Genomic DNA, 15912 nt, shown 5'->3' on the forward strand with positions numbered 1-15912 from the left:
GTACAGAGTATTTGTTTCATGACATAAAATCATATTATATTAGTTTGATATTTTTTATAATAGTATTTAACAAGTTGACCGAGAGACACTCTTGGCCAGAGTTGAGGGAAAATAGGACCTGGAGAAGCAGCATAACATTAGTGTCCTGTTAAAAACCCATTAAGAATGAAAAATGAATCTGCATATGTCATTCCTTTCAAAGAAAAATTGTGAATTGAGTAGGCCACACAAAGATTAAATTGTGAAAATGCTTCAAGTTATTTTTTTTAGTCCCCTACCCATCCAACAGGAAGGGACTATAGGTTTCATCTCGGTCCTTCTGTCGGTTGGTCGGTCTGTCTGTCCATCCATCTGTCCCACATAGTTATTTAGATGCTTTTGTCGCAATACCTTGAGATATTTAGCTGAAATTTTGTATACAGGTTTACCAGGTACTGTTACAGATCAAGTTTGACTTTTATGGCGATTTATCCTTTTTATTTTAAAGAGTTGTGGCCCTTGAACTTGGAAAATAAGAAGAAAAAATGTCCAGTCTTTTTTGTTTTTGGCCATGCCTCAAGATATTGAGCTGAAATTTTGTGTATAATTTTATCATGTTCTGTTACAGATCAAGTTTGACTTTCATGGCAATTTACCCATTTTTCACCAAGTTATGGCCCTTGAACTTAGAAACATTTTCCAGATTTCTGTTTTGCAATGTCTAAAGAAATGGAGGTGAAATTTTGTATCTAACTTTATCATATATTATACCGTGACAGCTTAAGATTAACATTCATGGCAGTTTATTCATTTTTCAGTTATGGCTCTTGAATTTACTAGATGAATTTTTTTTTGGGGGGGGGGGCTCTGTAGGGGAAATGTATTGCTAAAGTAATACTCTCAGAATGCTGGTTTAACAATGTGGGTCCCAGTTCATTGTAACCTTGTCATAAAATGTTTAATATTTCCTTGGAGAGTACTAGGCCCAATTTCACAAAACACTGTAAACCACAATTCTTATTACTATTGTAGTACAACAAATATAGTTAGAAATAAGCATATTTCATTTTCTTTCGTCTTTAAAATACTTCATCTTCGTAATGATGCAAATTTCTACATGAAATAGATGCCAAACACTTTGTAAACGCGCGACAGGTATAACTGCTAGTAGCAGATGTAAACTTACAATGTTTAGTGAAATAGGCCCCTAGTGATTGCATTTGATTCCGAGATAACATCCAAATATTTTTTTACTCTCACAAATCATTGAAACATAACTTCAAAATTTCAGTATTAAAACAAATGTTTATTTTGTTGTATGGAACAAGTTGAAAACATAATATTGAGCGCTTTGTAATAATTTAATATGTGCATATGACCTAGACTAACTGAGAATTGTTTGAGTGTTATATCGTTTAAATTAGCATAATGAAAGACTGCAATTTGTTTTAAATTATCAAATAAAATTTTATACGACTGATTAAAAAATGTTTGTTTTCTGTTATCAGCATTTCATTCGAAGCAGTTTCCTGAAGTAGCATCATATAATCTTCCGTAGTGATTAATTAACTAACTTCATGGTCTACTCTTTTCGATTAGCAGCAAGGGTTCTTTTATATGCACCATCCTACAGCAGTTTTGGTGCACTGGCTGGAACGAGAAATAGTCCAGTGGGCCCACCGACGGAGATTGATACCAGACCAACCGTGCATTGAGCGAGCGCTTTACCTCTCCCCAATACTGAATAAAAGAAAACACAATTTCATGTTTTATTGCTTTTATTAGTCATGTAGAAATACTTTTTATTATGATTTTTATCACAAAATGGAATGTCAAGTTTATTTACAATGATTAGGATATTAAGATATATAAATACATATTAAACACATATTTGGAAACTCCACTTTTGTTGTTAGTTCATGGGTTTGCCAGATTGTATTTGTCCTACATTTGTACTTGATATTATGACTACAAATTAAAATGTAAAACAAATACTGATGTGAAGTTCCCACCCTAGCACAACGCGACAGCACATCACCAGTGAAGTGTCTATAACATCCACACATAAGCACATTAAAAAACAGCAAAAACTGCTTTTTGAGTAATCAAAATAAAATAAAAAAATTGTTCAGTTCTCACCTATCACCACCTTTCAACAAAAGCTTTTACAGGAGCTGTGGAATTGGAGTGCAGGTGTGTGCTTTTTTCTGTTATTGTGCTCAGAAGGCTGAAAATGACATACAGGTACAATGTATTTCAACACCTGAAATTAAAAATGTTTTCAGAACATGTCCCTAAAACTCTAATAGGTTGAGGTCATCAAATTTCCATCCAAACCCCAGGCCTTCATTGACAGTGCAGTGGTCTCTCCAGTATTCAGGAAAAGAATGGAGGGAATCGGTAGAGCTTGTTCTACTTATAGGAAGGGATGGTACCTAAGATTTGCAGGGTACAAGTACTTCGAAAATGTAAACCAGGATGAACCTGATTACTATGGTAGTTCAAGACGATGGTATGACTTGTGATTTTGGATGGTGGCCTAAATAAACGGATGGCGGATATTACTATTGATGCCAATGGTTGGCGGGTGTATTGGAAATAAGTCAAGCGATCGCTTATGACATGTAGCGAGACCCCTGCAGTGCTCCCCCCTCTTCACTCATAAATTTATACACTCCATGAACCCTGCTTTATTATTATAACCACCATCCAGGATTTTTTTTTTTTTTTATGAAGTACATTGTAGAATGAATGGATTCTATTCTACAATGTACTTCTTGAAAAAAAAAAAAAGGTATTCCTAAACTAACAAATAAAATGGGGTGACCTATATACTAGTACATGTACAAGCTAGGTAAACAATAAAAACATAACCAGGCAGCAAGATACTACCCCATTAACTAATGTACAATGTCCACACATACACACACATGAAATATATACAGCAGGCCCGTACAGGATTTTTAATGGGGGGAGGTGCGAATTGCTTGTGATGGGATCAACAATGACCAAAAAAACCAAAAACAAACATTTACATAAGGTTATCTAAATTTGATATAAAAAAAATGTGGACCTTTAATAATATGGATGGGGGTGCATCCTCGTGCATACGGGCCTGTCCAGCAAACAACCATTTTTGGTTCATTAGCAGTAGTCCACAAGACATTTCAAACATGTTTTACAAAGTTTTCTTAATGGACAGGAGATTTTTATTTTAAAATTATTACATTGTAATATAATGCATCCACATCATAGCCATAATAAAATTCAGAATATAAATGTAAAATAAAGTATGAAATGAAAACAATTTAATGGCAGATCTATGTACAAGACATAAATTCAAAATCTAAAAAACATGATATGTCGATGTTTGTAGAATGGGGTACTAGGTTTGCATTCCTGTTGTACTTTCAAAGGGACTGTCCTACATTTTTCGCCGGGCCATTATTATGATGTTATCAAGTAACAGAGCCTTGTTTAACAACAATGGTGACATATTAAAACATATTTCTTTGTTCAAATAATTAGTGTTTGTATATTCAATGTGTTTCTGATCATCCTAATGTTTGTAATAACTCAATATTCAGTTTATTTTATTTTATTTATAACAATTGTGGTTTTTATACATATGAAAATCATAATCCTGTTTGGACTACGACAACCATTAAGATGACCAACAACAATGGATATACAGATACCGATACCCTAAATAAAAAATAAATTCATAATCTAAGTTTGATTCTTAAAAAGGCTTTGTTAGTCAGAAACATTTTACAATGGCAACAAACTCCAGGCAGTCCCTTTAACCTTTTAGTCACTGGTGCAGACAGATTTTAACATAATCTGTAATACTAAGTATTATGGCAAGATATAGAACCTAGCATTTAACATGTCTACAAAAGACAACATGCTTATTAATACTTAAATACTTTAAAAACAGAGTTAATATACTTATCTTTGTGTACAATGGAATTATATCTGTACTGACTGAACATTTTAGCAATTTCTTATACTGTAAATTTGAATGGTGACATAATCATAATTAAACTACATTCCAAGGTGGTCATTAGTTTATTGATAAAAAAAAAACTAAAAAAAAAAAAAAACTATGATAAATAATATAAGGTGTTAAATGAATTCTGCTTACATTTCATATATAAAGTTAATGTTAATTAAGTACTTCACAACCTGTTTATAGAAAAAAATGTATACATCACACTCCAACTATTTATAGTGTTGAATGTTTTTTTATTAATCTCCATGAAATATTAAAATTTCCAGAACTTTTTAAAATGCTATTTTAAATCATTGATAGTAGTTTAGAAAAATTGTTGTTCTCTCCATGGTACGTTATATATTTATAGTCCGTCCCATCATTCTATAAACATATTTTGTGTAAATAATTACAGTTTGGTTTGAAGAAGAAAAGTAAAAGTGTTTTGGAATATGTGCAATTTACAAATCAATCAGCTCAGAAATAAATAACTTGGTAGTAAATTTCATAGTATGAAAAAAGGCATTCCTTGTGGGACTGACTATAATGGAAAGTATGGGATGGACTAAATAAATGTTAATGATTAAAGAATGTAGCTTCTCAGATAATTACTTGACCTAAAAACATTTTTTATAGTACATAACTACATGTGTATTAAATTTTTATTGCATAATTTTATGTTTTTTTTGTTTTTTTAAACTTTGAATTTATCATTTGGTGGTCATTAACAAGTATCAAGAGATGATACCATGGGATAAAATTTGTTTGGGAGAGGGCAAATGAGTATAGGAATTATATTATGTCCAAAAACGTCCTTTAAAATCCTGAATCTGCTACTTATGACTGACAAACAAAAAATATTTTTAATTATGTGTGTGTCAAATTCACTAAACATGTTTAATATTTAGTTCATCTATAACAGCCGTCCTTCTGTTATCCTCTAGTCTTAATATGAACGGATGTTCACTAGCACCTAGTTCAGGTGGAATCGCCACCCGCAGTTCTAAGTGAACTTCTTCATCTTGATTAACACTTTCCAGGCTCTCACAGCCATGTAACACATTCACCTGAAATATTATCTCATTTACCGAATCTTTGATGCTAAACCGGAAACACCTGACAGAACTTGGTGTTATTTTTGCAGATTTCGTGAAATCTTTAACTTTCAAGTTGCTTCCTGTTATAAGAACTTCTCCGTCAGCTCCCAAGAAACAACGGATGCCGACAATTTCCTCAAAACTTTTGTAAACTGTCGGTCTTATGTATATGTTCAAGCCAGTCCGTCTCGGTTCTATAGTGTAGTTCTTCCTGTCAAGGAACAGAACCCTTCCATTGAGTTTTATCATTGGAGTGGGTTTGTACATACTTTTACTCGCAACGTAAACAATAGGACTGTTTAACACAAGGGCTTCTGTGCTTCCAAGGATGGAATTTTTCTCCATGTAGAATCCCATTTTCAACCACGCACCTGGATGAAACATAACGAGATCTCTTTTCGTCACCAGGGGACTCACTTTCTCTTTCGAAAAATGACGGTACTTCTTTAAATGACCCTGAAGGTCGTTGTGGTCCAGGTCAAAGAACAACTCGTTTGGCGGGAATCGATAGGACACGTACATCAAGTTTTCGTAGTTTGGCATGTCACCATCAGCGTGCCAGATCATGAGGGCGGAATGTGAAATGACGTCGGTAAGCCACTTCAGCTGCGGGACGGAATTGTGAATCAGCGACAGTCTCGCCTGAAACACAATTGGCTGGTCGCCAACGTCCCACTTCTGTATGAGATCGTACATATCCATCACCATGTCCCACGTGTAGCCGCTCTGGCTGAGGTCTGTGTGAATTCCGGTCGTCCAGCCGAGAGACAGTGTACATCTGGGGAAAAGACGCTTCATCGTACGGAAGAAACGGGTCGCATCAACAGTCGGTTTCCCTCCAAGAGGACCTCGCAGCACATCAGCATGGAGCCAGACTGGAAACTTCAAAGTACTCTGAAAATACATCATACAAATTAAGAAATATTCCCTTTGATCTTGGGGAACTACTAGTCTAGGAAGGTTACTAGTACCCAAGACTAGCCACTAGCCCCCACCACACACAGCTCACACTGGAACAAACTTTGTTTTAGCCAATTTTCAGGTATGCGAAGAATTTCCTTGAAAATTATTAAAAAGTGGAAAATTTTAAGAAAATATTATAAGCCAACGACTAAATGTTGTAGTCACTTTGTATGAAATTAGCAATGGATTAATTTGGCATTAGACAGGGTGAGCCCTACACACACACACACACACAGACACACACACGCACAACATAACACAGACACATGCGCGCACACACACACACAAACACACATTTGTGGTCAATTTTTAGAAGACAACATATAATTTTTTTTTATCACATGGTTTACAGATCTGCTAAATCTAAATCTAGATCTGACTTCTACTCACATCTGTACACAAATTTATGTAAGTATCGGGTTTTCTGCCAGAGGGTAAAACGAGTATGGTGCCATACCTAGAATGTTTTGCTTCTTTTTGTTTAAGTTAACCTTTGACAGAATTAATTACTCTTATCATTACTGTATGATTTTCTTAACCCTGACCCTAAACTTAACCCATTTTCTTTCTGGGCTAGCCCCCCATACCCCTTGTTTACTGTGGTTGCATTCAATTCAATAGCGCCATACCCAAACATTTCTTTCTGGCAGAAACAATGGGTATAATATATCATGAATTTTAATTTTTTAAATGTTACCTCTGGTCATATGATGTAACCTAATGGTAGAGTGCATATCTGAGATTTAAATTATCTTAAACTACTATCAGTGTATTTATTAAGTACTGCTGTGCTTGAAAATATCATGAGACAATTTTTGGGCAAAACTAGGCTTTATTGTTCGGAATGGATAACAATTTCATCATCGATCATCAGTTATAATCAGTTTGCACCAACTGATCAACTTTCAATTATCCAATCGGTTAGAATTATATATAAACTTAAGAAAGGTTTGAATTATTAGAACTATGCGCATATTGTTGTCTTCACTGGAAAACACCCTACAAATAGCTGATTTTACATTTAATATGTATTCAATATGAGTTTTCTCTCTGTAGGCCTACACGTGAAAACAAACCTAAACCTCAATATATTTACATCAATTTCATCATATTAAAAGTAGGAACAATTACAATTAACAGTTACCGCGACATTCAATTATGCATTTTTATAATCAATTATCACACTGGCAGAGCCCAACTAATCACTACATTATAAATCCAGAGAAATTTCTATTATATCGGACTCTAGCAGCATATAGCTCCCAACCCCACCCTATTTTCTGCAGTTCATTTTAAGGGTGATTGGTTGTAGTATTTATATCCATGGTGTACATGCTGTTTGAAGGATTGCACATAGCAGCTTAGCAACCTGTTAGTAGTGTTGTCTATAGATGTGGATTTCATTTGGTGGAATACATCCTATAACACAAATTACATGTAACCAACATGAAACTGAAAAGTAGTTTATCAATTATCCTTCTAAAAACAACATATATATTTATAAACCCAATGTTTTACTGTTTGAAAATGACATTACAACACTACACATAATAATAATAATAATCAAGTGGGTTTGCTACAATGAATGATGACTGTTTCTTGTTAACCTGTAGCAATAGACAAAAAAACATGAGTATGAGCTAGTCCTCTATGATTATGTAGTTGAGTATGGCACATACAATGGAAATTGCAAAAACAAAACAACCTTTCGAACCAAATATTCATTCAGTATCAAGTTCAATTTTATTGTCTCCCACCTATGACAGAATGCTGAGAGTTGTTTCCCTTGACATCTTCAATATTCCAAGATTAATAAAAAAGGTACAGGGTTCCACCAATGTACAAGTAAAAAAGGAAAGAAATGTTTATATTAAGACATACCAGTACACGTATTGCACATGTAGAGGCCATACAACAATCAAATATATAATAATGTGACTAGATGTGTGAAAACATGATAAATACCTTTTCATTTACGTTTTTAAGTTTTTGAAGTGTTATCTCCACAGAATCGATGGTGCTGAAGTCTATTTTGATTCCCTTCGAGCCCGATTTGAGGGTGGTAATCCACTCATCAAATGTGATGTCGCTGTCGGTGCTGGGAGGTTTTCCCATCACAGGAACCAGTGTGTGAACCTTGGTGCCTTGTCCTCTCAGAATCACATCACCTTCCACCATGTGAGCTGGGCCTAAAATGTAATAAATTACTGTCTATCATTTAATCAAGGAAGGAAGAAAATATTTTATTTAACAACGCACACTCAACATATTTTATTTTATGGTTATATGGTGTCAGACATATGGTTAGGAACCACACAGATACAGAGAGAGGACACCCGTTGTCGCAACTTCATGGGCTACTCTTTTCGATTAGTAGCAAGGGATCTTTTATATGCACCATCCCACAGACAGGGTAGTACATACCACGACCTTTGTTACACCAGTTGTGGAGCACTGGTTGGAACGAGAAATAGCCCAATGGGTCCACCGACGGGGATCGATCTCAGACCGACCACGCATCAAGTGAACGCTTTACCACTGGGCTACGTCCCGCCCCCCAGCTATAAATAAATTTAAAAATTTAATATTCTAAACATATAATCATCATCCAAAATACTCTGACTAAAACAAATGACAGTAGTATTAGTAAATATAAATAAAAAGGAATTCAACCTATGAGAGCCTCATTCAGTTTATCCCGAGAGTTGACTTGTCGAGCCCACCAGATTTTACTGCCATCATCTTCGGCATCACCAAAAAACATGAGAGCATTGATATCAGGCCCAATTTTCAAAAAGGGTAATCTGGGCCTCAAGAAACTTGGAATAAAACCTGAAATAAAAACGTTGTTGTAAACAATATAACAAATTTTGGACAATTATAATTTGCATGTATATGTATAATCTAAAAGATAAATGCATTCCAGTGACTCTTTTTTTCTTTTTTTTTTTTAAATAATAATAATAAATTTGTTTATATGCTGCTTCCACCATTAAAAAAATATAATGATGTAAAATATTCAATGTAAAATTGCTATGGTAACCCTTGCAAGGAGTTGCTCAACAATTACATATTGCTCTAGAGGGAGGATCATGAGGTGTGTTTACGGAACACTTTGGTGAATGATGGGGATGTTTGTTAAGAGATACGTAACAGTTTCAAAACATAATGAATAATTAAATTTTCTTTGCATCTATGCACTTTACAGCAATCTGATTGGTCCAGAGGTGCTTACTTTTTTTTGTTCATATCTCGATGAACTGAAAAAAAAAAAGCCACGCCTACTACCCCCCCCCCCCACCCCCCGACTCGCACTACTTTTGTGCAACAAGCCAGATTATTCTGGCAATCATATTTAGATATTTTGAAGAAAACACATGTGACAGCTACAAAAAATGTATACAATAAATTAATGGAAAATGCTATAGCAGAATAGACATGCAGATATATACGCATTGATTTTTTTTTTAAAACACACCCAAAAAACCACAACCTCTTCGCTAATCATGACATGAGACTCGGTCGGTGGCCAAAGAAATCATGTAGGAAACTTCATTTCTGTAACTTACTTGTAATCGATGTTCTACAGCTGTTGGCGAAAATTAAACGGTTCCACCAACAGCATAAATGTTAGACACGTTCTCTTCGTTCACTGTCATAAAATATAAACTAAACACGAATAGGACAATTCCTTCCAATATAACTAAACGATCCGTAAAAATGCACAGCAGCTAGACGAAATGACGTCATTTACAAAAAAAATCACCTGATCCAAATGATAGTGAATGAATGTTCGCATTCCTACGTGACATAAGTATCAATGAAGTTTACATAAACAATACTACAGGCGTATTTAAAGCTAAACAAAATAAATTCAGTTATATATTGTTAAAGTATGCATATAAATTTAATTATAAGATTTGACCGCAATTATTTTTTGGTTTATGCAAGTATGAACTGAAAAAACGATGTGCACACTTTTGTATGACCCGCTACGCGGGCTCATACAATGTGCACATTGTTTTTTCGGTTCATACTTGCAAGAACCAAAAAATAATTGCAGTCAATTCTTAAATGAATTAATGTGTAACGACACCCCAGCACGAAAAATACATCGGCTATTGGGTGTCAAACTATGGTAATGCAAATAAATAAAGTGATGATCAACATCAAAACAAATCTAATTTTTATTTATGAATTAAAATGCAGCTAGTCATTGCTATTTTCTTATTTACCAAATATTTGTTACTGGTATTTAGTGCCAAACCAAACAAACATATAAAACAGAAAAATCCAATAATATAATATTGTTAAAATTACTCATTAATCACAAGGAAAGCAGGGCTCGAACTTAAGGATTTGTCTCCCACAGCAATTTAATCAAAAAATTTCTGTGGGTGAAATGGACCACCAACGGCAATTTAAAGCCTGCCCATGGCAGTTGAAAAAAAGAAGACTTTTGCAGCAAATAATTAAGACTGATAAGTTATTTTGCTGTATGTAGACATATTTTAAATGTACTAATGTTATATACTGGCAGCTAATATACATCAGATGTAAACATTTTGCCATTATTGAGGAGCTTTACCAATGGCACTTTTGTGCCATCAGTGATGCTCCTGGCCTATGGCAATTTATATTCTCAACTACAGCAATTGCCGTCAGTGCCATCATTAAGTTCGAGTCCTGGGAAAGTGGGGAGTGAGGTGCATTCGCAAGCATTACATTATTTTATTTGTACATACTTGAAAAACATATATTTTACATGTAGTGGCCTTACAAATTAAAAATGATGAACCGCACGTGCAAGACGACATTTTTCCAAATGCATGTCTGAAAGTAGTTGGAAACCTAGCACACTTTCCAGTTTACCAGAATGGATTTGTTTTATGTCCACGTTGTTGATTTTTTATGTTATTTGATTGAAATATATTTTATTTCCCGAAACATAACCGAAAAATGTGGAATATTCTTTTGATAAGTACTGTATTTGTGTTTTTGTTGTTTGCCGAATGCAGTCTGGGACATCAATCATTCAATGACAACTAAATGAGGATTAATGGGGGGGTGTAAACTGTTCTGACCGAGAGCACAGGTAATCCCAAACAGCAACCCCGAGTACTAATAGTAATATAAAACCATACATGTATAGCGGGGGGGGGGGGGGGGGGTCTTCGGCAAAATATCCACCCGCCCCCTCCCCCCCTTTCATTCATTCCATATATATAATATAAACCCCATCAAAAAATCTCTCTTTACTCCTGTCCTGGACGGAAGAATCCAGGACAGGCATGCACTACAACAGCTTGCTCTGAATGTGCATGTTAAACAATTTCCCATTCCCATCTCTCTTTACATTGATGAGGGGGTATCAGGTCGTTTCGTAACCATACCGTTTCGTACCATACCGGTTTGTACCCAAAAGCATACCAGTTCGTACCCAAAGGCATACCAGTTCGTAACCAGAGGAACATCGGCATACCAGTTCGTACCCACATTTGTACATGTTATTTAATGAAAAACAAAACAACAAAAATCCAAGCCAACTGCATTTTAATAATTAGCGATTAGAAATTGTCACGAAGAATCATGTCAAGCGAAGTCAGCTTATTTGTTGATATATTTCAAACACAACATTTTTCTTTTTACATGACAAAAAACATTTTATGTACAAACATAATATTTACAAACATAGTAATATTAACATAATTATATAATTATATATAGAGATATTGAAACCCAGTACATTCATACAATTGTATTTATGGTAAATGTAAATGTGAAATTAATAAAAACTTATATGTTGGTATATTTCTCAAAACTTTCAAAATGTGACTTATTCCCTATTTAGCACCGAGTCCTTCAATTATTGACAGGTAAAGTAGCATTATGAACTTTTAAATTTGCATATGACATGAAATTTGCATACTGTTATTACACGGGTTAATACAATCAAATATTAAATGGGTTTATGACAAAAGAATTGCTCTTTGGCTACGAAAAGGTATGCTTTTTGGTTACGAAAAATTATGCTTTTTGGTTACGAAAAGGCATGCTTCAGTGATGCACAGCACATAATTGCTCATTTAATGCTTATAAAAGATACTGAGTGATTATTACAACACATTTTTTGCTAAATGTTACAATATGTTTGTAATATAACATTATAATTGTGTATTTAAAAAATATATTAATGTTAGGTGTAATGTATGACATTATTTAATTAGTTACGGACTGGTATGCTAGTGGTTACGAAATGGTATTGTACGAACCGGTTTGGGTACGAAACGTCTAGAAACCGATGAGGGAGAGGGGAGGGGACCAGGCGGATATTTTTCCAAGTTTGTGTGTGTGTGTGTGTGTGTGTGTGGGGGGGGGGGGGGGGGGGTCCAGCGATCAGGTATACACCTATATAACAAAATAAATGCATGGCATTTTAAGTCCGTAATATTATATTTATAAACATGAACAAAAACGAGCGTAAAAATTTTGGTCCATTCAAAATGGCATTTTTGTACATTTTTATTTTACACAAACCTCCATTTAGTTGATACCAAACGTAAATAATAAATCCAACGACTAACAGTTGAATAACTATGTATTTTTTTATCGGCCGTCCAAGCATCAGTAGATTTGTTATCGGAGAATTGTGATATTGTAGTGGTCGACGCATCGTTTCCAAACGATAAACAAACAGGTTAACTTCGAAAATGTACACTCTTCCGGTAATATTAAGGGAGACAACTCTTAATGGAATTTATACTATTATGCCAAATAGTTTTACTTTGTTAAATTTTGTCGAATAAAATATTCTACGATGTTCAGTTTAACAGGATTTATTATGCTTTTTGTTTGATATATTATTTAAACGATATATTTTAATCGTCTATATAATACTTTCCTAGAAATCACTTTTCACATCTACCATGTCTATTGCGAGTTCTAAATTGAAACATATATATAGTTCGTCCCACGGTGAACACCTTTTTGCATACTGTGGAATTTACTACAAGTTATTTATAAAAGAAATTCTGAGCCGATTGATTTGTAAATTGCAATAAAAAATAGTATGTTTCTGCTATTTCCAAAACCCTGTTACTTTTACTTCTTACGTCAAACCAAACTGAAATTATTTACAAAAAAACATTAATATAGAATGATGGGACGGACTATAGGCCTAACGCCAGCCAGCCAGGGACATCAAAATACTGAAATATGACATACGAACACGTTTTAGAAAGCTATACGATAGCTGTACAATGTAATGACGTACTTAAAGAACTTTATTGTGACTCAAACCCAAATTTATTGGTGTTAAAAGTTTATTTTCCGTTATACGCAAACTGCATTCCTGGATGGGGGAGGGGGGGTCTATTTTTCTGTTTCATCTATGGTGTATCCTGTCGGTTGCAAAGTATATGCTAGTAGGTCTAAGTATGTAACTCCAGTGTCGTCTGTTTATTTGTGAAAAGACGTGTTTGTACTGTTTGCAAACAGTTTACAGCCAGAGGACTCTACAGTTAATCGACAGTCTCTTATAATAATAATTGCCTTACTAATTTTTAGTTTTTGTGTGTGTTTTTTTTATTTTATAGGCCTATATAGAAAGAGAAATTAATTGTTTAAATATCTCTAAAGAATTCATTTCTATTTTAATAAAAATAATGTGAGTTTTTTCTCTCAGATTTTCTTAAAAGGTATACAAATTAGTTAGGCAATTATGCTAAGAGGTTGGTGTCATGTTTATATGGAACACCTGTACGTACCATTAAAAGTGATAATAATTTAATAATAACAAGAATTTCATATAGAGATAAATATATCTATACACGGGTCTTTTAACGGGGCCTTAGTCAATGGGCTTCAGGGGAACCTCGCTTTTCGAAAACGAATCACCCCCTTTAATTTATATATATATATATATATACTCTTCAAAAGAAGAAACGCAAAACCACATTGTCGTAACATTTGGAGAATTGATTTAATTATTGAATGGTGAGTCCGATAATTACCAAATGTTGCAGGATTGTTCACAATTCACTCTAGTCCATTGTGAGTAAGTGATAGGACACACCACCAAGGTCAAGGTCATCTGGAGTCAATACCGGGTGTGGCCTCCGCGTGTGTTGACAACTGCCTGGCACCGCCTGCCCATTGAAGCAACCAGAGTACGGATGACGTCCCGGGGGATGGTGGCCCACTCGGCCTGCAAGGCTGCTGCCAGCTCGGGCAGGGTCTGGGGCTGTGGTTGTCGCTGTCGGAGGCGTCGGTCCAACTCGTCCCATAGATGCTCAATTGGGTTCAAATCCGGTGATATCGATGGCCAAGGAAGGACATTAATGTTGTTGTTCTGTAGGAAAGCCGTTGTGAGACGTGCTGTGTGAGGCCTGGCGTTGTCATGTTGGAACACTGCGTTGGCGTTGGCCATAACTGGAACGATGTGTGGCCGGAGGATCTGGTCAATGTAGCCCTGTGCATTCAGGTTGCCCTGCACGTGGACCAGGTCAGTTCTGCCAGTGTGTGAGATGGCTGCCCACACCATGACACTACCCCCGCCGAATCTGTCCACTTCCTGCACGCAGTTTGCCGCATAACGTTCACCACGACGCCTATACACGCGACATCTTCCATCATGACGTCGGAGCAGAAATCGGGACTCGTCACTGAACCACACCTGTCTCCATCGCAGTTGAGGCCATTGTCGATGAATCTGGCACCACTGCAGTCGGAGTCGACGGTGTTGTGGTGTTAAGATGACACCTCGAACTGGACGTCTGGCACGAATTCCTACCTCACGTAGGCGGTTCCGTACGGTCTGGTCGGATATCCTGCGCAAACCTGGTATTGCTGCGGCTGTGGAGGTGGCAGTAGTCAATCGTTCCCGAAGGTGGCGTACCCGGATGTAGCGGTCCTGCCCGGGGGTAGTGACCCGTGGTCGACCGGATCTAGGGAGGTCACGTGTTGATCCATGTTGCTGGTAACGGCCCCACAGTCTGGAGATGGTGCTTGGGGACACATGGAATGCCCTGGCAACGGCCGTTCTGGATTCGCCTGCGTCTAGTCGGCCGATGGCATTGTTTCTCTGCGGTTCACTGAGACGTGGCATGTCCTGGATTGTCAACTGTCGGCCAGATACAGAGGCCAGACAAGCGAACACCCTGCACTTTTATACTGTCGGTGTTCATGTTGCACGTGCAGACAACGCACGTGCGGTGGTGACATGGTTTGCACGTGGCTGCGTTTTTGCGAATATTCACATTTTGGAACTTTATTGTACAGTAGCTGCGTTTTATCGAATGTAACCGTGGGAATGTGTTTGGGACATGCAATGACCTTATATTCACAAAGCATGAACCGGTAGGAAACATAAAATCGGAGTTATAACCCATTTGTACCCTTTTGCGTTTCTTTTTTTGAAGAGTATATATATATGTGACGGTACATGCTCTTAATTTTGTTTTCGCCTGTGGCGATATTAATTGTTGGCCGTTTGCAGTTCCAAATTGCACTTAGCCAGATGGGCAACTTGTTATGTAATACGTCTGCGCGACGGTCCTCGATCGGTACGCCTAATACACACCCAGAGCAGGTGTGGAGGCCATGTGGCTAGTAGTTACGTAATATCTCCGGTAGTGCTGTTTATGGCCAGGGGATTGCTCGCGGTTGGCGACAGCCAGTCTGGCGATCTAAGAGAAAGATATGCCGTCTTGGTCGCTGTGGAAAATCAGACGATACGTGAGGTACCGCCTTGTACCCCCAGGCGATTTTCCGTTTTTTATAATAAATAGCTAGGGTTTAGAGATATCTGGGAGAAGCAAAAAGGACAGAACGATAGGAAGGTATCCCGGGGGAACGTTAGTCCGGTTGGACTTTGGTAAA

At 36.4% G+C, this 15912-nt stretch overlaps 1 protein-coding gene across 1 annotated transcript; it reads right to left on the reverse strand.

Annotated features, from left to right (window-relative positions):
- Nucleotides 1-1739: 1739 nt before the first annotated feature.
- On the reverse strand, nucleotides 1740-12735 carry LOC121375082. The gene is made up of 4 exons (XM_041502312.1): nucleotides 12571-12735; nucleotides 8707-8865; nucleotides 7999-8222; nucleotides 1740-5964 (listed from the first exon to the last, which is right to left on the reverse strand). The coding sequence occupies exons 1-4, from the start codon at nucleotides 12704-12706 to the stop codon at nucleotides 4861-4863; spliced, it is 1623 nt and encodes a 540-aa protein (XP_041358246.1). The 5' UTR covers nucleotides 12707-12735; the 3' UTR covers nucleotides 1740-4860.
- Nucleotides 12736-15912: the final 3177 nt, after the last annotated feature.

Source organism: Gigantopelta aegis, chromosome 6 (assembly GCF_016097555.1).
Source record: "Gigantopelta aegis isolate Gae_Host chromosome 6, Gae_host_genome, whole genome shotgun sequence".
NCBI lineage: Eukaryota > Metazoa > Mollusca > Gastropoda > Neomphalida > Peltospiridae > Gigantopelta > Gigantopelta aegis.